Below are 22,163 nucleotides of genomic sequence, written 5' to 3' on the forward strand. Positions count from 1 at the left end.
TCAATTGCTCATTCAGACCTATTAGTCAACTAGCTATGTTATGAGCCAGGAAATGTTGTAAGTCAAAGGGCCTCAGATATAGTGCCACTGATTAATCGGATTTATCAGAAATAATATGTAACAAAATATTTTTCTACATGCAATATATACATTTTTTAAAATAGGGCTAATGTTATTAATTCATTTACAGTAAGCTGCTTACTTTTGAACATGCTACATACTGTACTAAGTGGTGTTGATGCAAAAGAAATTTCAGCAGAACATATTAAAGCAGTATTCGGTAATGTTACAAAGGTGATTTAAAGTTGATTTATACAAATTTAAAAACTACTGAAAAATTCATACTTTGTTCTGTTTAATCACGGCATGGCTCCATTGGTTAATTTGTGTTTTTTTTTAATTTAACTTCTAAAAATTAATTGGCATTGTGAGCTTAATTGTAATATGCAGATAGATAACAGTTTTGGCTTTTTCAAAAATGCAAATGTAGTGTAATCGGTTTATCTCAGATTTACTATTATATGTGACATACCCATAGTCCACCCAAGTAGTCGACAATGCTGTGTGATATTTTTCCTTTTTTTCTAACTTTTACTCGCTTCAACAAGATGACACCCAGCACTTCTAAGCTTCAAATGCTGTCTGTGGGTATCAAGGAACAGAAAAAACTGGATCCCAAAGCCACAAAGTTTGAGAAAAAATGCTCTAAGATAAACGCTGTAATCCAGCTCGAGAATTACATTTTTGTGCCTGAGGAAAGAAAAAAAGACACAGTAGTTGCTGCCTTTGATGGCATGTCATGTTTGTCAATGCCCTTATTTAAAGCTTGTGAGCACTGATGAAATTGTCTGGAGCATCAAAATTTGCTCCTTTCATTTCATTTCTGCTGGCTGCCTTCATTTGTATAAACTGGCACGCCCCATCGCTGTCAGTACTGTGTTAAAACAACGCCTGTGGTGCATTAGAATGTACCACTCACTAGAGCATTATTAATGACAAACATGCACAAATAAAAAAACACGTATAAACTAATTTTGTTTTTTGTACAATTTCAATCAAATCCAACAAGGCTTTTTTGAGATTTTGGGGTATTTAGTTGTTCAGTTTTTTTTTAACTCCTAAATACTGATATATCAAAAAGCTGCATACTGTATGTGCATAATTATTGCCTTAGATGTACCATCCTGGCAATTTCAGATTTCTAGCTAAACAGGAAATGAGGTTTTGGTTCATGAGTGAATGATTAAGACAGTCATCTTTGCATTTTATATACATTTCATAGTTCATGCATCAGTACTATACTTAATTTCAGTTCATGTGAACCACAGTCACCTGGGCTTTAATATTTTATAACTGGGTAACACTATTTTTGGTGCCTATATTTCCAATATTACAATTATAATATCTAATAATGTTGTACCATTGTAACTAAAACTCACAAAGTTAAGAAGATATTGGTTATAATTGTCATAGAGGTCAAAGGAATAGTTTTGTTTTATTATAAAGTGGTTATGTTAGCTGAAGATGATGTTAGCTTTGCAAAGGATATATGTAACACAGCAGAATATTACTATTGCATATTATGTACTTTAGAAAGAGTTTCTGTAACTACCACTCCCATTTTAAGAAAAGAATTAGCTGAAGTTAAAATTATTTTATTCTGGAAGACTGACAAATCACTTCAGTCATAGACTGAAGCTGTCTAACATACAAGGTGTTCTAAGTAGTCCAGTAACCTTTAACCAGAAAATGTATTTTATTAAAAAAAAAAAAAAAAAGGAATGCTATTCTACTGTAAGATGACATTATAAAGCACAATCGAAAACCATTTGTGGGTTAAAGACCACAACTTTCAATAAGAAGAAAAAACAGAACTGTGACTACAAAAGGAACTTGTCAAGGCTAAAACAAAAGGGCAGATCAATAAACTAAATAAATGAATAAATAAAATCCCTTAAAATGTTCAGCATTTCAGAAAACACAGTTTTGCACTTAAATTATTTTCTGGGTTAACAAAGAGTAGAAAACTAAGACATTTTACATTAATTAATGCTAAGAGTTGTTCTAATTAGACAAGTGTTGTTTTCATTGCTAGGGAACAGAACCCTTTTACCCCATTTACATCTGTTGTTTAAAGATACACAGGAAAGTACGATGAGGATAAAAGGCATCTGCATAACTGCAGGGACCAAAGAGGATGGAATCAGATTGTGATGACTCAGAAAGTTTGAAAATGATAAAGCTGGAATACTGTGATGATGATGAAGATGATGTGGAAACAGCAGCAGTAAATAATTTTAGGTCATGCACATCAAAACCATCCATGGCTGTGGTGATGCCAGCTTAACTAGGACAGCACAATTACTGTTTAACCTTGAACTATAAATGCACTGTATCACATGATAAATCTAAATCTAGCACTGTCTCATATAGTAAATGTCTGTGATCTGTTAAACTATTATTCTTCCCAACTGTGCTTTAAAATGCAAAGAACAAAGCAAGATCTTTACTTTTAAGGCTCTCAATATGTACCTCTAAACATAAATTCACTAAATATTTAATTTTCATTTGTCATTGGCCATACAGAGATGAATAATTTGACAAAATTGTACAAGATACAGAATGCAGTTTTAACATTAAATAGTAAATGTTAAAATATTACAAATGACCACCGACTGCTTTAAATATTCTTCGTTACCTAAAAAAAGTTTATTGATTGATGATAGTTGATACTTTCAATGACAGCTGACAATCTGAAGATTTATTTTTGGTATTAAAAGGTTTTAGATAAATGCTCACACAAGATTGATTAAGGTAACCATTAAGATAATACAAGACACTTGGAGTAAACTGAATTTAAATGTAATTTAAAAGCCAAAGCAAAAATATGCCTGATGTAACTTTTTGGGTTTTTCAAAATTAGGGTCTTGAACATCTCTTCAATTATAACTAAATAAAGTAATAAATACCTGGAAAATATAAAATAGAGGTCAGTCTTTGATTCTGGATTCTTTAAGGAGTCTAAAAGTGATTTCAAAATGAATCTGTGAATTCTGTTATAGCTGTTCTCCTCCACATGTGAAGCAGTGTTTTAGCATTATGCAGTGAGCATTCCTTCAAAATCTGAGCTTATGGTCAAATTGAACATGCACAGCATCTGTTTACTTTTTGAAATTGAAAAATTATCAGAAAAGTTCTTATTCAGCTTCGAGTTATCTTTCACTGTAGAATAGTCCAAGGCCACAGTTAGGCAGAATAAATTGCTAAAAGAACAATTTCCAATTCTAGGATAAGGATCAGTGATTAAACTTGAACTCTGTATCTTTTGCACTTAATTAGAAAGAATAAGTTTGACACTTAGTGTATGTGTGCTAGGAGATATGGATTCCTATTAAAAACAAAAAAGGAAATGGGATAACATGGTTAATTAACAAAATGTGAATTCTAATAGAAAAGCACTAATCAAAACCAAGATTTATTTTCAAAAATGGCAATAAGAAGATATAGATACGATAGATAAGAGGAAGTGTGTGTGAATGAGAGAGTAAGAGAGGAAAGATAAATGCAACCAATAAATAAAATAATTATTATAAGTTGTGAAATTAAGAGCCCATCAAAAATCATTCTTTGCACAACAGTTTATTACCCGAGATTTAAATGCCTGTAGTTCTGCTTCAAGTTCCTTAATCTTTTCCTCTTTTTTCACCAGCTGAACTTGAGCCTCTTGTCTAACAATGAATTCTTCATCAACCTGAAAGAAAAAATATTAATTAAAATGCTAAAATACAATAAAATGTCATAATCAAGTGTTTAAGTAGTTTATTTAAATATAGAGCTACATATTTAATTAATTTTTTTCTTTAACTTAAAAGTATGCAAAACATTAGGTGCTATCAAATTAATGTTTATCAACATTAAAAAACAGACCATAAAGTCTGTAATGGCATGCTTATGTTAAAATGTTTCATAACAAATGTGAGTAAATTACTAAAACAGTACCCTAAAACAGCAGGGTAAAGGAATGCTGAAAAATAATAAATCACATAATAAGATCACAAATATAATATTTTAAATGTTTTAATCTCCTCTTATGAAAGCACTGAAGTCTGTTTCAAAAAGAATAAAGAAAACTTGGAAGCCTAAATAAAAGTATTAAATGTTTATGTCAGACCCCATGACCCTGTAGTTAGGATATAGCAGGTTGGATAATGGATGGATCCCCAATGATTATGTCAATTTGTTAAACATTCTTTATCAGTCACTATACAATTTAAAATATAAACGGTTTAAAGTCTATATAATACATTTAAAGTTTTTTTTTTTATTTACAATGGTAATATACATGCAAATAAAAAATAACATTACTGAGCCTAATATATCCAACTGTCCATAACTGGTACTGATTTAGTCTAATACAAGGTCATGCAGACTAAAACTTGCCCCAGCAATATTAGCTACAGAGCAGAGACCATGTCTGTACAGACCACTAATATATAATCAGGCATAGGCCTACTCATGCATATACTCATAATGCACTAACTCACAATTTCCAATTAACCTAATCTACAAATGTGAGAGATATGGGAAGAAAACCACAGAACCTTGAGAAAAATCACCTAGATAGAGAGAAAGTGTACAAACTTCACAGAACAATGAATGGATCCAAAGTTCAAATGCTGTCTCCTAGTGCTGAAAGGTATCATTATCACTGTACAGTGCACAACCAACTTTATCTAAATGTAAATTTGAAAAATAATAATCAATCAACAGGCTTCAGGAAGAACACTCAACGGACTGAAAGTGGATGAATACATAATACATTTCTTTCTGATAATAGCACCAATTCACAGGCAAGCACTGAAAACCTTCACAAACACCAAAAGAAACACTTCTATTATCATATCCAGTTTGGTATTCTATAACAGAAACAGTCATAAAACAACTGCATCACGTGTAAGGAGGCACAAAAATTCAGGAATAACACTTCTATGGTAACACCTGTATGGGAATCACTTGGTGTCTATGTCTAATATTCATGGTCAAGGCTGGTCTGAAATTAATGACGGGGCTAAGAATTCCATACCTCCCTTAACTGAGTTAATATCTAGAAAATTTCCAAGACAATCTGATTTACGGTAGACAGGAAGATAGGCTGAGGTAAACTACGCAAACACAGCTGGTAAGGTACTTCTATAGTTTATGACAGAGTATTGGAACTATAATTCAGTGAAGTGAATTCAGAAAAACTGCTGTACTTCCAGGTAGTGACAATACTTCATCAATTAGGGATGTCATTAATGTTTCAAATACAACACCAGTTTATTAAAGTTAAAATGGCATAAAACATCTGTTTACCATACCCAGTGCAATGGATTGGTGGGAACATTTGCCAGACTCTCCACAAGATGTTATAAAAATGTGTATCAATGCAAAGGGATAAGATTGTTCCATTTACCTTGTATGTATGTACAGTATATATATATCATCTAGTGAAAGAACACTTAGAGAAGAAGTTCTTAAACTGGAGTCCAAAGGCTATATGAAGACTGCCTCACCTGAATATGCATCCCGGAAAAGCTCCTGGATGTTACTTATACAAGTCATCAAAGTCACAAATCATTTGCAGCGGTCATTCTTTGGTAAATTTAATGTTTAATGGATGTTTACCACTGCGCTTCATAAAAAGGTGTGTAATTCTTTCATAATTTGTGCATGTATCAAATCAGTTTATTATAACATATTACGAAGCCTCATGATTGCTTTGGATTGCATGTTCTTCCCTTACATGCCATGACAAGAAAGTCCAAATGAAATGCAATTAAGAGATGGGGTAAGAAAAAGGCTTTTTTTGTCTTTTGGCCATGTAGAAAAGCTAAGGAAGTTCTTGTCAGTAGTGTGACCGCAGTGCTACCATTGCATGAAACCAATTCAGGAAGAGCTTAGAAAAGAGTGAAGGCTCCAGGCAGGAAGCTAAGAAACTGAGTATGTTTTACCCCTAGTGCCACCCCTACTGATCCAGAAGTAGATGACTCTGGAAGCAGATTGCCTATGTATGGTACACACTATCTACCACATCCTGGATCAGTGCTCACTGCTAGATCCACACTGCCCGTGGAACACTGTCAGCCTTTCCAGCTGGAAGTCAGCCTGTAATCAATCTGCCATAGTCAAGAGGTGTTCTTCTTTTCTGACTTCACTAAACTGGATAAGAAAGTTTTGTTCTAATGTACTGTTGTCTGTGCATTCTATAGATGATGTTACCCAGAGTCAAGTTAACCTGAGGACACTGTTATTCTCACATGCTTTTTCATCACCGTGCGGATGATGGGCAAAAGGGTGGTATGGGTCTCATATGGAACCTTTTTGTGTCCCCAGTGAAATAAACATTATATAGTATGGGTTAAGAAATTAATTTACAATATTTTTAAATGAACAATTTAAGAACACTATTTAGAACTGGGTGGCACAGTAATGCAGTGTATAGCAGTGCAAACTACTGCAGCATCCAGTGCCCTATGTTTGAATCATAAGCTCAGCTGTTGTCCATGTGGAGTCTGTACTTTCTCCTCTTGGCTGGCGGAGGATGTTTGGGATTAGGGGTGTGTGTGACAGGCGGGCCAAGCAATGCATTGACATTTTATGACTTGTGCTCATTGCTGCCATGATTGGATTAAGCCACTTTCAAAATGTTACATTATTCAAAAAGCGACAAATAAGTTACTGTAGTTTAAATGTCATATTAAAAGATCCTTGTCATTTAAACATAAGATTAACATAAAGACAATCTTTTAAATTAATGACTTACAAATCAATGACTATGAAATATGTGCTGCATTATATTACATACAAAAAGAAAGGAGTAAATAAAGAACTCCTGAGAAACAGAATTGGTTATTTAGCAGAATTATGACTAGTTCAAAGAGTATGCTGTGCACACTCCATAAAGTGGAATGCAAGGAACACAATACTTAACAGATATACACCAGGGGAAAATGGTTAAAAGAAAAGCAAATATTCTTTAATTTATTAGCAGTTATTTATAATTAATGAAGCACACACATTGTTAAAATAACATATAGACTAAATTTTAAATTGAAGTTATTAATGTGCATTCCTCATATCCTGCTGTTCTTAGTCTGACATTTGGTTTTAGAAGTAGTATTTACATTTTTATATATATATATATATATATATATATATATATATATATATATATATATATATATATATATATATATATATATATATATATATATATATATATATATATACTTTGATATATATATATATATATCCCTACATAAAAACAGTTATAACAGAAATATATCCAGTTAAACAACAGTATTTTTATCTGTTTCAATATAAATTCAGAAATCTCAGTACTCGCCTTCTGTTCCAGTTCTAAAAATCTTTGTTCATATTCTTCTGCTCTTGCATTGTCAACACAGACATCTGCAGATATAAGTTATGGGAATTAATATGTTTTCACACTCTATGCTTACAAATTAATACATAATTTCTTATTAGCTCTAAACTGAAAAGAAAAAAAAAGTCTTACCAAGAAGATGACTGAAATCTACTTCTAACCTTTTGCGATAGGTAAAATCAGGGTCAGTACCACTACGATGCAATACTATTTGGGAAATGCATTCTTCTATAATCTTGAAATACTGAGGTCTGAAAAACAGACAATTGGGACAAACAAGTGAAATAATTTGGTTATTGTTTTTCCCCCCAGTGCAAACAACTAAAAATTTTGTGAACCAATTAATTCTCAATAAGTATTATTTACCACTTAAAACAGTAGTCATTTTTTAAATGTCCACAGTGGGATTATCCTCAATTAGAGCTGGAGTCTCAAGAAAAGACTTTTTAAAAATTAAAGACTATAAGCTTTAGCATTCTGTTGACCAATAGAAAACCATTAATAACATAACTATTTAAACAATCAACTTACCCAAGCATTCTTGGATCTCACTTATCCTTGTAATGTTTGCAAATAACAACAGTAATAGTGTATTGCTATGCCTAAATGAAGATTTTTTCACATTTAATTACATTTGATTTAAACTACAAGAATATTTGCCTCTTTATGAATTTAATCTCCCTTTACAAATAACCGTGTATTAAACTACACCTCAAAATATACACAAATTACCAAGAAGTGGGTACAAATTACTGAAGTCACTCTACAACAGACCAGAATGCTAGTTGCTAACTTTAACCATCAGTAATTCAGCACATGATTTTAACTAAAGACTTAACATCAAGTAATATGGATTTCTGGAAGGTTTCTACTGTGTCTCTCATATTATTATCGAGGTGGGCTTGATCATTTATTAAATGAAGAGAAAAAAATATGTAAGAAATACTTTTCATGGTAATAGTAATACATGTAAAGTGTAAAATATTGTGTTAAATCAATAAAGCAATTTTAGTATGTTTCCAGCATGAACAATATTTACACAATTTCTGAAATGAAAAAATCTACAACCACTGAGATATTTAAATTGGCGGTGTGGTACTGCACTGTTACCTTACAACTTCAAAGTCATAGCTTCATAACAAAGCCTGGTCACATTCTGTATGTTGTTTGCCGTTTCTGCCTGTGTCTGAATGGCATTTCCCTTTAAAGTTTATTCTGTATACCAGTAATCCAGCATGGACTAATCAAATATGTATGGAACACTATGGTCACAGGATGTATAGTTTGTGATTTTAAGAATCACTATAAAAAGACAGGATAACCTAGTGAAAGAATGTAGAATCATCAATATTAACTACATGTCAAAAAGAATAGAGAAATGTTACTTGAATTCAGAAATTGGCATGTTTCTCTTTAATGGTTCTGTGAAAGGAGACAGGAAAAACAAACTATATAATATAAATATCAAGGAACTCACATCCACAATAATGTTAATTGGAATATTGCTATAAAACGTTATACTCTAAAGGCAAGCATTGCTTACTTCTCCTTTGTAAATCCACAGTATCCCAAGTAGACAGGTGCACCAATTCTGTCATTATCTTTAGCTCCATTACCAGATAAAGTGCTCTGACTACAAAAAATGTTTAGGTTTCCAGATAGCCATCAAAAAAAATTGAAGCAGATATGAATTACCTAGTAAGTGTGTGGTGGGGCAATGCTGAAGAAGCTAGAAACTATGTGACTGATGAAGCCAACTACTAAATCAGTAAAGTTTACTGACATAAAGACCCCACAAGCTGCTGCCTTTAAGTCATCATCAAAAGCAAAGCACAAGGAGTGTAATGTTATATTAAAGATAATTTAAAATCTAGATGTAGCTGTAAAAGAGTTATCCAAAAACTGTTTTTAAATATTGATTTCTGAACATTGACATTAAGTGGATATATGTATGTGCAAGGCTGTGCCTTAAGATACAATGTTGGTTTCCAGCTTGTACAAGATGTTAAAGTGAAGCTCTCTAACTATCTCAAAGCTCAGGAATGGAATAAGCAAACTGAGAAAATAAATAGACAGAGGTAAAATGTTTAAAATTATACTTATTTTTTAAACCACTTTCTTTCACATTCAATCAATAATTCATTTAAAAACTCAAATGTATCTTGGCAAGTTGTGAAATATTCAGAAAACCACCTGTATGCATACTTCTGAGGGGGACTGAATAATCACATAATTGAGCATGAATTATTGAAACCAACTGGAATCTCTAAAACCCCTATGAGGACAACAAATGTAAATTAATACATTTATTTCAAGAATCAGAATATTAGGCTACACACAACTTTAAAAACTGTTTAGCAAATATCCATTTCCTCAAATACACACACTAAACTTGAAAATCATCTTGCATGGGATCAGTAGAAACCAAAGATAAAACAACCTTTTGAATGAAGCTTAAAAGTCTTTACTATTAAGGTTTCAAATATCATGAATACAGATCCCGGGTGCAGATTAAAAGAAATGCAGTCTCTTTGTTGGGCAATGTCATGCAGAGGTTTAGAAATATAAATTAACCACTTAATTTTCAACACTGTAGATTTATATTTTTCTGATTATAATGAACAGGCTACTTGGAAATGTACTTTTCCAGTGATTTACTTGCTTTAAATCTCCTGCCGCCAGTTATCCTAGTTAATGCTGAACAAAGCTAGATTCAAACAGTGAATAAAGTTTAAATTTTTCTACTTTTTATGTTAATTTCAAATCAACAGCTTAATTATTATTTGGCTAATGCCCTCATTCAAGGAGACCTACAACATTTGAGATACATTTGGTTATATTTCTTTTGTCTGGAATACATGCAGGTGAAGTGACTTGCACATGGTCACAACAGTATTTTAACAGCAGGATTTTAACTCCCAATCTGAGGGTTTGAAGTCCTGCATCCAAAGCCTTAACTACTAAACCACAATGCCTTCTAGAATATTACAAAGTGAAAAAGACAAGATAACATTTTAATAGCAAACCTATTTTTAAAAGCATCATTAAGTAATAACCTAGGAAGTTTTGGGTGAAATTTTTATGTTGGAGTAGACAGGTTAATAAAACCTGCAATTTTTGCCAACAAAAACTGTATGTGTATACACATACTGTACAAAGATGTTTATTAGTACAGTAACTCCAATTGTATGTATTATCTTCAACATTTTAAAAAGTATGACAATGTCTATAATAATCTGTAGAAATATCTAAATATATAATTCACTAAGGCAAGACACCCATGGAAAGCACGCCGGAAGGGGCGTGGATTCACTAAGCCGCCGACAAGACACCTATGGCGCATGCAGGGAGGAGCCACGCCAACCAACTCCAAGACCACTGGATACGACGACCACTCACAGAGCCACGCCCACCAACTCAGGCACGACGACACAGAAAGAACAGTGTCATTTATATTCGTCTGTCATAGAGGCCTCATGTACCTCCGAGCCACCTTGACAGTTCATAGAGGCATGTTTCTCGCGGAGGTGAGTCGCCATATGCAACGTGTAAAACAGTTTGAGAGGGGTATCCCATGGGATCCTTAAAACATTTCTTTACAACTGAGGTTAAAACACAATGAAGTAAGCAGTCTTTAAAAAACGAGTTTTCGGTTACGACGCACGACCGCGTGCACCATAGCAAACTGCTTTACATGCTACATACAGCAATTCGCATCCGCGACAAACATGTGTCTTCTTCACTCGCGGACAATAATATGTTGCTCTCCCCAGAGTTCCATCTTTTCATTCACTTACTTTTGTATTCTCACACCAACCCGTGTTAGATAACCGTGTCTTTCCAGAAGTGTTTAGCATTCAATAAATAATTATGCATGACATTGAGCGTGTGTCTACCCGGTGCAAAGAGGCGTAGGTAAGCCGTTGAACCCCATTCGGGCTGCAAACCGTGAAATCCTCACTAAGTGCGACTCATACGCTTTGTGCAAACCCCCCCGCGCTACTACCGTGGTCGGGTGTCTTGGTGGATTATATTTAGAAAAGCAGCCAACGACTCAAGTGACGAGTTGGAGGTGGGCACATGAGCGGGCAGTACATACTGAACGAGAATTCAGCAAACTAGCATGACGGAGGGAGCTTAATGGACGTCCTTCTCCTCTCCTCCCGTTCCACACTCCGCGCTGTGCACCCCCATCCCTCCGTCTGGTAAGAGAAGGCGCGATTGCGGTCCGCCAGTATTCAGTCACGGACGATTGTGTGTTGTTTCGTTCCGTGCATTGCTACAATTTTGCTTTTCTTGCTGATTTATTATATTACCAATTTTTCAAATGTTAATTTTCTCCCTGTGCTTAAAAACCATTAAAAAACAAGCCTGATTATGCGGCGTATGGTACGCCGCGGGTTGGCTAGTACATAATAAAAGGACAAACACTTCAACACATTAACCCTACAGTATGGTCTTGGAGGTTTTAGTCAGGTACGTGGCAAGAGAGGAGCTAATGCTCTCAAGAGGCACTTGTAAAGTCAGGGCAGCCGAAGCCACTCAGCTTAACCAAGATATCCAAAACATGAGACATGGGATATGCAAAAAAGTTACCACCAGTTCTAACACTGCATTGAAACTCCAATTGCAAATAGTGGCACACAAGAAATATCAAGTTATGTGTATCTATAAAACAATACAGCTTATTTAATGGCATATTAGAACCTGATAGTGAAATGCTTGGTTACTAATAACAATAATCCTGTAGATGCCACTTCATTCAAGGGCTAGATTGAGGGCAAATCAATAATTAAAGTAGTTAACACATAAAAAACTGCACAACAACAGAAAAACTAGTATAAATCAACAATCCATGGACTAAGAGGCACAACAGTAATTACTTGTGACAAAAACCATAATGTACGCATTGTTTGATAATTGTGTTGGAGTAGCCACTATGTATACCAATGGAACAGATTACAAAGGTGCCCCAGACATCAGCAAACAACTGGCACCAACCCGATCTCCCATTCTACCTGATACACTATGGCTATAAGGAAGACTGTAACAGAAAACACAGGACAATTCCTCTTCAGATCAGGTATTAAAGTAGCAAATAAACCAGGAAACACTCTGCAGAGAGTCCCATTTAATGCCAAAAGCAAGAAATCTGCAGCAGAGATATGAAACACAGTATGCAATGTAGTGCACACCCAGCTATAAACCTTCTGTCAGCAGGAAGGACCCACAGTCTCGGATATAAGTACATACCAATTCAAATGAACACACATTTAACTGCGACACAGTGCAAGTGAGATTCGGGTCAAATACTAAAGAGTGTCAGAGAACAGGCTGAATAATGGTTATCAAATCAAAATGCCATTAACAGACACCTGGACATGAACCCAGCATATGCAGGCTTAAAAATAAAAAGAACAACATCCAAATAAAATAAAGAAGACAAATACCCTCTAATCCCCACCTTACTATTACAACCCTCTTACACCCAAATCATTTCTATATATTGCCTTTGATTCCTGTATGTCTAATTGTTTTCCTCCAATGAAGGCACCTAATAGGTGATGAAAGCTCAGGATAAAAGACTATTTTCAGATACATGATTTATTTTCTCCCATTGGGGATTCCTAGCTATAAATGCAAATCTATAACACAGATCTTCACTTATATATATTATATATATATTATATATATATATATTATATATATATATATATATATATATATATATATATATATATATATATATATATTATATATATATATATATATATATATATATATATATATATATATATATATATATATATATATATATATATATATATATATATATATATATATATATATATACACACACACAAACCGGATTCCAAAAAAGTTGGGACACTATACAAATCGTGAATAAAAACTGAATGCAATGATGTGGAGGTGCCAACTTCTAATATTTTATTCAGAATAGAACATAAATCACGGAACAAAAGTTTAAACTGAGAAAATGTATCATTTTAAGGGAAAAATATGTTGATTCAGAATTTCATGGTGTCAACAAATCCCAAAAAAGTTGGGACAAGGCCATTTTCACCACTGTGTGGCATCTCCCCTTCTTCTTACAACACTCAACAGACATCTGGGGACCGAGGAGACCAGTTTCTCAAGTTTAGAAATAGGAATGCTCTCCCATTCTTGTCTAATACAGGCCTCTAACTGTTCAATCATCTTGGGCCTTCTTTGTCGCACCTTCCTCTTTATGATGCGCCAAATGTTCTCTATAGGTGAAAGATCTGGACTGCAGACTGGCCATTTCAGTACCCGGATCCTTCTCCTACGCAGCCATGATGTTGTGATTGATGCAGAATGTGGTCTGGCATTATCTTGTTGAAAAATGCAGGGTCTTCCCTGAAAGAGATGACGCCTGGCTGGGAGCATATGTTGTTCTAGAACCTGAATATATTTTTCTGCATTGATGGTGCCTTTCCAGACATGCAAGCTGCCCATGCCACACGCACTCATGCAACCCCATACCATCAGAGATGCAGGCTTCTGAACTGGCGTTGATAACAACTTGGGTTGTCCTTGTCCTCTTTGGTCCGGATGACATGGCGTCCCAGATTTCCAAAAGAACTTGAAATGTGACTCGCCTGACCACAGAACAGTCTTCCATTTTGCCACACTCCATTTTAAATGATCCCTGGCCCAGTGACAACGCCTGAGCTTGTGGATCTTGCTTAGAAATGGCTTCTTCTTTGCACTGTAGAGTTTCAGCTGGCAACGGCGGATGGCACGTGGATTGTGTTCACTGACAATGGTTTCTGGAAGTATTCCTGAGCCCATTCTGTGATTTCCTTTACAGTAGCATTCCTGTTTGTGGTGCAGTGTCATTTAAGGGCCCGGAGATCACGGGCATCCAGTATGGTTTTATGGCCTTGATCCTTACACACAGAGATTGTTCCAGATTCTCTGAATCATCGGATGATGTTATGCACAGTTGATGATGATAGATTTTTCGTTGGGTAACACCTTTCTGATATTGCTCCACTATCTTTCTGCGCAACATTGTGGGAATTGGTGATCCTCTACCCATCTTGGCTTCTGAGAGACACTGCCACTCTGAGAAGCTCTTTTATACCCAATCATGTTGCCAATTGACCTAATTAGTGTTTGGTCTTCCAGCTCTTCATTATGCTCAAATTTACTTTTTCCAGCCTCTTATTGCTACTTGTCCCAACTTTTTGGGATTTGTTGACACCGTGAAATTTTGAATCAACATATTTTTCCTTTAAAATGATACATTTACTTGGATTAAATGTTTGATCTGTCATCTACGTTCTATTACAAATAAAATATTGACATTTGCCATCTCCACATCATTGCATTCAGTTTTTATTCACAATTTGTTTAGTGTCCCAACTTTTTTGGAATCCGGTTTGTGTATGTATATATATATATATATATATATATATATATATATATATATATATATGCATACTGTATATATAGTATATATATCTATATATAATCTTCATTTGGATCTTGATCTTTGTTTGTCCGCGAATGAATTAGAAGAAGAAGAACTACATGGCAGTACAGAGACACCATTGATCACAATATTCTTGGAAATCGCCTTAGTCAATGGGTGGGCCTCTCTGGCAGTGTCTTAAATTGGTTTGAAACCTACCTGACAGGGAGAAAATTCTGTGTTAGTTGTGGTAATTACAATTCGAAGACACATGATATCCGATATGGTGTTCCACAATGCTCTATCCTGGGTCCGCTGTTATTCTCAATCTACATGCTTCCGTTAGGTCAGATTATCTCGGGGCACAACGTGAGCTACGACAGCTATGCTGATGAAACACAGCTGTACTTATCAATAGCACCTGATGACCCCGATTCTCTTGATTCACTAGCACAATGTCTGACTTGTATCTCAAAATGGATGAATAGTAACTTTCTCAAGTTAAATAAAGAGAAAACTGAAATCTTAGTGATTGGCAATAATGGATACAATGAGGCTATTAGAAATAAACTGGATACATTAGAATTAAAAGTCAAGACGGGGGTAAAAAGCGTAATTGTTGACTGTAATCTGAATTTTAAATCACATATTAATCAGATCACTAGGACAGCAATTTTTCACCTAAGAAACATAGCAAAAGTTAGACCTCTTATATCCTTAAAAGATGCTGAGAAATTAGTTCACGCATTTGTTTTCAGTCGACTAGATTACTGTAATGCACTTCTCTCAGGACTACCCAAAAAAGACATAAATCGTTTGCAACTAGTGCAGAATGCAGCTGCTAGAATCGTAACTAGGAAAAGAAAATCCGAACACATTTCTCCAGTTCTGATGTCACTACACTGGTTACCTGTGTCATTCAGGATTGACTTTAAAATTCTGCTTATGGTTTATAAAGCCTTAAATAATCTTGCCCCATCTTATATATCGGAATGTCTGACACCTTATATTCCAAATCGTAACCTTAGATCCTCAAATGAGTGTCTCCTTAGAATTCCAAAAACAAAGCTTAAAAGAAGTGGTGATGCGGCCTTCTGCTGCTATGCACCTAAAATCTGGAATAGCCTGCCAATATGAATTCGCCAGGCTAATACAGTAGAGCACTTTAAAACACTGCTGACAACATATTACTTTAACATGGCCTTTTTTATAACTTCAATTTAACTTAATTTAACTTAATCATGATACTCTGTACGTTCAATTCTTCATAATAACTATTCATGGTGGCTCTAAAATCCGTACTGACCCCTACTATCTCTTCTGTTTCTTTTTCAGGTTTCTTTGTGGTGGTGGCCTGCGCGACCTCCACCTACTCAAAGCTTCATGATGTTCCCAACAATGATGGATGGATTAAAAGGCAGAAGTCTACGTGACCATGATCATCAAGTCCTTCCGTGGGAACCCTGAATCCAAAGAGGACTGTTTCATTTATGTTAGGTAGAATGCCCAGAGGGGACTGGGCGGTCTCATGGTCTGAAATCGCTACAGATTTTATTTTGTTCATCTGGAGTTTTTTTTTTTGTTTTTTCTATCCCCCCTGGCCATTGGACCTTACTTATTCTATGTTAATTAATGTTGACTCACTGTGTTTTCTTATTGTGTCTTTTATTTTTGTATTCATTATGTAAAGCACTTTGAGCTACTGTGTGTATGAAAATGTGCTATATAAATAAATGTTGTTGTTGTTGTAGCTAAAACATAGGCACTGCATTAAGAATCTCCTCCAGGCTTATACTACTGAAGACTGTAGTACTCCAGTCACACCTCAAAACACAGACATTCAAACTAAACAAATTGTTGTGCTTTAAATTAACTAAAGAGATCTTCATTTAGATCTTGATCTTCGTTTGTCCGTGAATTCCACGCATGTGTAGACCACCTTCCAGTTTAGTACGTTGTTGTTACTCACGGAAGTCAACAATGTGCCAGAATAACGAAAGGGGTGGTGGACAGTGTTACGCTGGTTAGCTCCTGAGGCCTGGTTAGAGAATGAGATTGCCGAAGATAAAGGGTATGTGCCTACGTGACATATGAATGAAAGAAAGACAGTGGGTAAAATGAATGACAACGTAACAGCACGTTCCGGAAATTATTATTGTTACGTTGTAGCCGGCAAGTGCTGCGGGTCTCACAGTTGTACCGTGGCTTGCTCACATGTCAGTGAAGTGATCCCTATTTATGCTTTAAACAGCCTGGACACCTATGTGCCCCCCTTTTATAACCATTGCTCCGTGTATATTGCATTAATCTTTGGATTGCCACAAAGCAACCTGCGAGATTGGAGAAAGGTTGAGAAGATATTGTGAGAGGAAACGATAGCGTCGTGAAAACGAGACGTACTGTGAATGGACAGTAGCAGAAATGCTCCTACACCACCACATAATTACTATTTGGACAGTGATTCCGAGTAGCCGTACCTATCGAATCAATATCCAAGGGTTTTCTTTTGTAATTTTGTTTCCCTTATAAGAAATCATAATGCTGTGCAATTTAAGGGCCCAGTTTACGGCTGGCAGCCGCGTTTAAACAGGTAGCCCTTCACAGACAACTTTAACACGCGCAATGTAGTTGGTCGCACATGGCTAGTATATCTATACTAATAAAAGGCAAAGCCCTCACTCACTCACTCACTCATCACTAATTCTCCAACTTCCCGTGTAGGTAGAAGGCTGAAATTTGGCAGGCTTATTCCTTACAGCTTACTTACAAAAGTTAAGCAGGTTTCATTTCTAAATTCTACACGTAATGGTCAAAACGGTCGATAACGGTAGACAACGTCCGCCATGTTGAACTTTCTTATTCATGGCCCCATCTTCACGAAATTTGGTAGGCAGCTTCCCTGCGCTAACCGAAACCAATGTACATACTTACTTCGGTGGAAAGACACCACTGCCGGCCGCCATATTGAACTATCCAACATCACTAATTTTCCAACTTTCCGTGTAGGTAGAAGGCTGACCCCATCTTTATGAAATTTGGTAGGTGGCTTGCCTGCGCTGACCAAAACCAATTTACGTGCTTATTTCGGTGGTATGACGCCACGGTCGGCCACCATATTGAACTTTCCAACGTCAATAATTCTCCAACTTCCCGTGTAGGTAGAAGTCTGAAATTTGGCAGGCTCATTCCTTACAGCTTACTTACAAAAGTTAAGCAGCTATCATTTCGAAATTCAACACGTAACGGTCATAACGGTTGACAACGTTCGCCATGTTGAACTTTCTTATTTATGGCCCCATCTTCGCGAAATTTGGTAGGTTACTTCCCTGCGCTAACCAATACTGAAGTACGTACTTATTTCAGTCGTATGATGCCACTGTTGGCCGCCATACTGATGTTTCCAATGTCATTAATTCTCCAACTTCCTGTGTAGGTAGAAGGCTGATATTGAACACCGCGTGCTACCCTTATTTACCTCTCTCAAAACAAAGCCACAACTGCCCACGAGCATCAGTATGCCAGTTGCTAGTATTCAGTGAACAACCCGCGCTATAACTCTGTGTGAATTTTCACGGGATTTTGTGTTTTTTCAAGTAAATTTGAATTGATTGTTGAAAAGTATGAAGGTGGCAAGCGTATCTGGGACATGGCTGCTGCACACCGTATGCTGAGAACGACGGTATCTATTGTTAAAAACAAAGATTTTATTAAAAAGTAAAGTGAGGTTAAATTTTCATTTATTTCATCTAATTGCTGTTGTATTTACGTATTTTAGTATTAAGCAGTGTTTAAATTATTTATAATCTATACTAATATCACTAATTCTCCAACTTCCCGTGTTGGTAGAAGGCTGAAATTTGGCAGGCTCATTTCTTACAGCTTACTTACAAAAGTTAAGCAGGTTTCATTTCGAAATGCTACATGTAACGGTCATAACGGTCAACAACGTCCGCCATGTTGAACTTTCTTATTCATGGCCCCGTCTTCACGAAATTTGGTAGAAGGCTTCCCTGTGCTAACTGAAACCAATGTACGTACTTATTTCGGTGGTATGACGCCACTGTTGGCCGCCATATTGAACTTTTCAACGGTCTATGTTACTTATGGGCCCATCTTCAAGAAATATGGTACGCGGGTTCCCAATGCTAACTGAATCCTACTTAAGTACATATATACGTCCATAGCTTGCAGCTCGGTCACCGTGTGAGGCGGTGTTGGGTCCCCCATCCCAACGCCTCCCACGTTGTTGGCTGCCTGCCTATATAAGGCCGTCCGTCGCTCCAGTCTCTACATTCCCTTCCTTGCTTCGCCAAGGGATTCACGTCTCCCTGCTGATGACTACAGCCATTTTATTTAATCCACAGCTTCTCCGTTGTTTTATTGTTCATTTATTACAATTATACAGTAGTTATTGTTTAGGTATTTTAGACTTACTTTACATTGTTCAGGTACCCATTTCCTTTATTGTTCCAACCGTACCCCCATTAACATGTCTATCTAGGTGATCACCATCGATCAAAGAACTGTCACTTACCGAGTGGTTTCCATGCCCAGAGATGGCACCTTCCTTTTCCATTCTCTTTGTTACATACTGCACAGCCATATCAGGCTCACTCTTGATATCCGGAGGAACATTGTGTCTTATGTATTGAATGACTGGGACAGGTTCAAGGTGTGGACTGATAACGGTACAGGAGATAATTATACTACACAGGAGCACTATAAGAGTGAAATGCTTAAGCTCTTCACCTATGCTTCTGCATGTGAGTTGATTGCTGCCGCTGAATTGTTCGGTTGTCGCTTTCAAGTGTACAGAAATGGCCAAATATTTTACACCTTTCTACAACCGCCAATGCTTCTTAAGCATCTTAGATTGACAGGTGACAATTTCAGTAGTGGACAATTTGATGTTTATGAATGTTTAAACTCTCAAAAGCTGGATGTGAAGTTATTGATGAAACCGGTTGTATACTTACAATGCTTGAAATACTGTCGTAATTGAAACACACCATGAAACTCAAACCGATTATGACAGCAGCAATCCAAGCTGTGAGATTTGAAACAAGATTACTGTTCACATGGCCAACTGTACGTTGCATGCTCAAGAGTAAGCTCAGCGCACAGCTTGGTCATATTACAACCGGAGGGCCGAACTCACAATGTAGGTATACAAAGAGATCCTTAACAAATAATTATTGGTATATTTTCCCTCAGTTTAAAAGGTTTAATTTTCTTCATAATAAAAATTGTAAGGCAAATATATATAATTAATAAAGTATCTATCTATGTACATAAATATATATACATACATACATACATATATATCTATACTAATAATAGGCAAAGCCCTCACTGACTGACTGACTGACTCACACACTCACTCACTCACTCACTCATTACTAATTCTCCAACTTCCCGTGTAGGTAGAAGGCTGAAATTTGGCAGGCTCATTCCTTACAGCTTACTTACAAAAGTTGGGCAGGTTTCATTTTGAAATTCTACGCGTAATGGTCATAACTGGAACCTATTTTTCTCCATATACTGTAATGGCTCAATAGCCGTGGGGGGCGGAGCTCCATGCGACATCATCACGCCTCCCACGTAATCACGTGAACTGACTGTGACCGCACTACGTAGAAAAGAAGGAAGAGCTCCCAAAGAGAGCTGAAGAAAAACGCTGAATACTTTATTTGCGAGATACAAGTTTAATGAGAAGACACGAGGTATAAACGAGACTTTGGATCACTTTGTAACGGAGTTAAAATTGCTGTAGCGAGAAACTTTTAAGTGCCGGGTCTTAGCTAACATTAAATTAAGCCGATTGACAAGGTAGGAAAAGAATATGCTCCGAGTTGAGCTCCACAGCTAACACGGTCTCACGGAAGCAACTTCGTCACACTGCCACCAAATCCTCACAGAAAAATCTACAAGTTAATACACACGCTGTCTCTAGAGTTTCTCCACACTCAATGTATTCCTCGCATCCACTTTATACCCTCTGATCTCCCATTTCAATTCAGATGCCTCCAATTTCCAGTAAGGCTCTGCTGCGTGATGACAAGTAATAAGTCTCAGGGACAGACGCTACAAAAGGATGCCATTGATTTCAAGCAAGATTGCTTTTCTCCTGGACAACTATACGCTGCATTCTCAAGAGTGAGCTCACGCAGCTTCGTCTTATTACAACCAGAGTGCTGAACTGACAATGTGATATATAAAGAGAACGATAATAATCGTAATAAATGAACAATAAAACAGCGGAGAACCCGTGGATTAAATAAAAAGGCAGCTTCCTTGGCAAAGCAAGAAAAAGGATGGCTTTATATGTCGTTCATTTATAAAACAGCAGAGAAGCTGTGTAAAGGCTGCTTCACAAAAAACCAGCGGAGTGTCTTATATGAGCAGGCAGTCAGCTAAAGAAGGAAATCAATAAATATTTATAATTGTAATAAACGAACAAAAAATAGCGTACAAGCCGGTACCTGAACAGTAAAGTAAGTCTCCAATAGCTACACAATAACTATAAGAATCATAATAAACAAACAATAAAACAGTACAGAACCGCAAAGCAAGGAGAAACGACGGCCTTATATGGCGTTCGTTTATAAAGCAGCGGAGAAGCTGTGTGAAGGCAGCTACACAAAAAAACAGCGCAACACTCTGAATTTATTCCTCGCATCACCGTTATACCCTGTGATCTCCCATTTCAATTCAAATGCCTCAAATTTCCAGTAAGGCTCTGCTTCGCGATGACAATTAATAAGTCTCAGAGACACACCCTACAAAAGATTGTCATTGATTTGAGGCAACATTGCTTTCCTCCTGGACAAAACTATACGATGCATTCTAAAAAGTAATCTCAGTGCACAGCTTGGTCATATTACAACCGGACTGCATATATATATATATATGTAGATATATATGTAGATATATATGTATGTATGTATGTGTATATATATATATATATATATATATATATATATGTGGATATGTATATATATGTGTATACATATACAGTGGTGTGAAAAACTATTTGCCCCCTTCCTGATGTCTTATTCTTTTGCATGTTTGTCACACAAAATGTTTCTGATCATCAAACACATTTAGCCATTAGTCAAATATTTTTCTCCCTAAATATATTTCTCCCTAAATAATAAAAACCATCATTTAAAAACTGCATTTTGTGTTTACTTGTGTTATACTGTTGTACTTGGGCAGCAGTAGCTCAGTCGGTAGAGCGGGTTGTCCAGCAATCGGAGGGTCGCAGGTTCGATCCTG

General features: G+C 36.1%; 1 protein-coding gene across 2 annotated transcripts in view; it reads right to left on the reverse strand.

Annotated features, from left to right (window-relative positions):
- Positions 1 to 22,163, reverse strand: part of LOC120523740 (protein diaphanous homolog 3-like) — a 933,584-nt gene that overhangs the window by 552,377 nt on the left and 359,044 nt on the right. For both annotated transcript variants that reach the window (XM_039745314.1, XM_039745313.1), the window contains exons 13-15: positions 7,559 to 7,677; positions 7,388 to 7,452; positions 3,647 to 3,751 (exon numbers count right to left, since the gene is read on the reverse strand). In XM_039745314.1, coding sequence (XP_039601248.1) covers positions 3,647 to 3,751; positions 7,388 to 7,452; positions 7,559 to 7,677 — 289 coding nt within the window. The remainder of the gene's footprint in view (positions 1 to 3,646; positions 3,752 to 7,387; positions 7,453 to 7,558; positions 7,678 to 22,163) is intronic.

Source organism: Polypterus senegalus, chromosome 2, assembly GCF_016835505.1.
Source record: "Polypterus senegalus isolate Bchr_013 chromosome 2, ASM1683550v1, whole genome shotgun sequence".
Lineage (NCBI taxonomy): Eukaryota > Metazoa > Chordata > Cladistia > Polypteriformes > Polypteridae > Polypterus > Polypterus senegalus.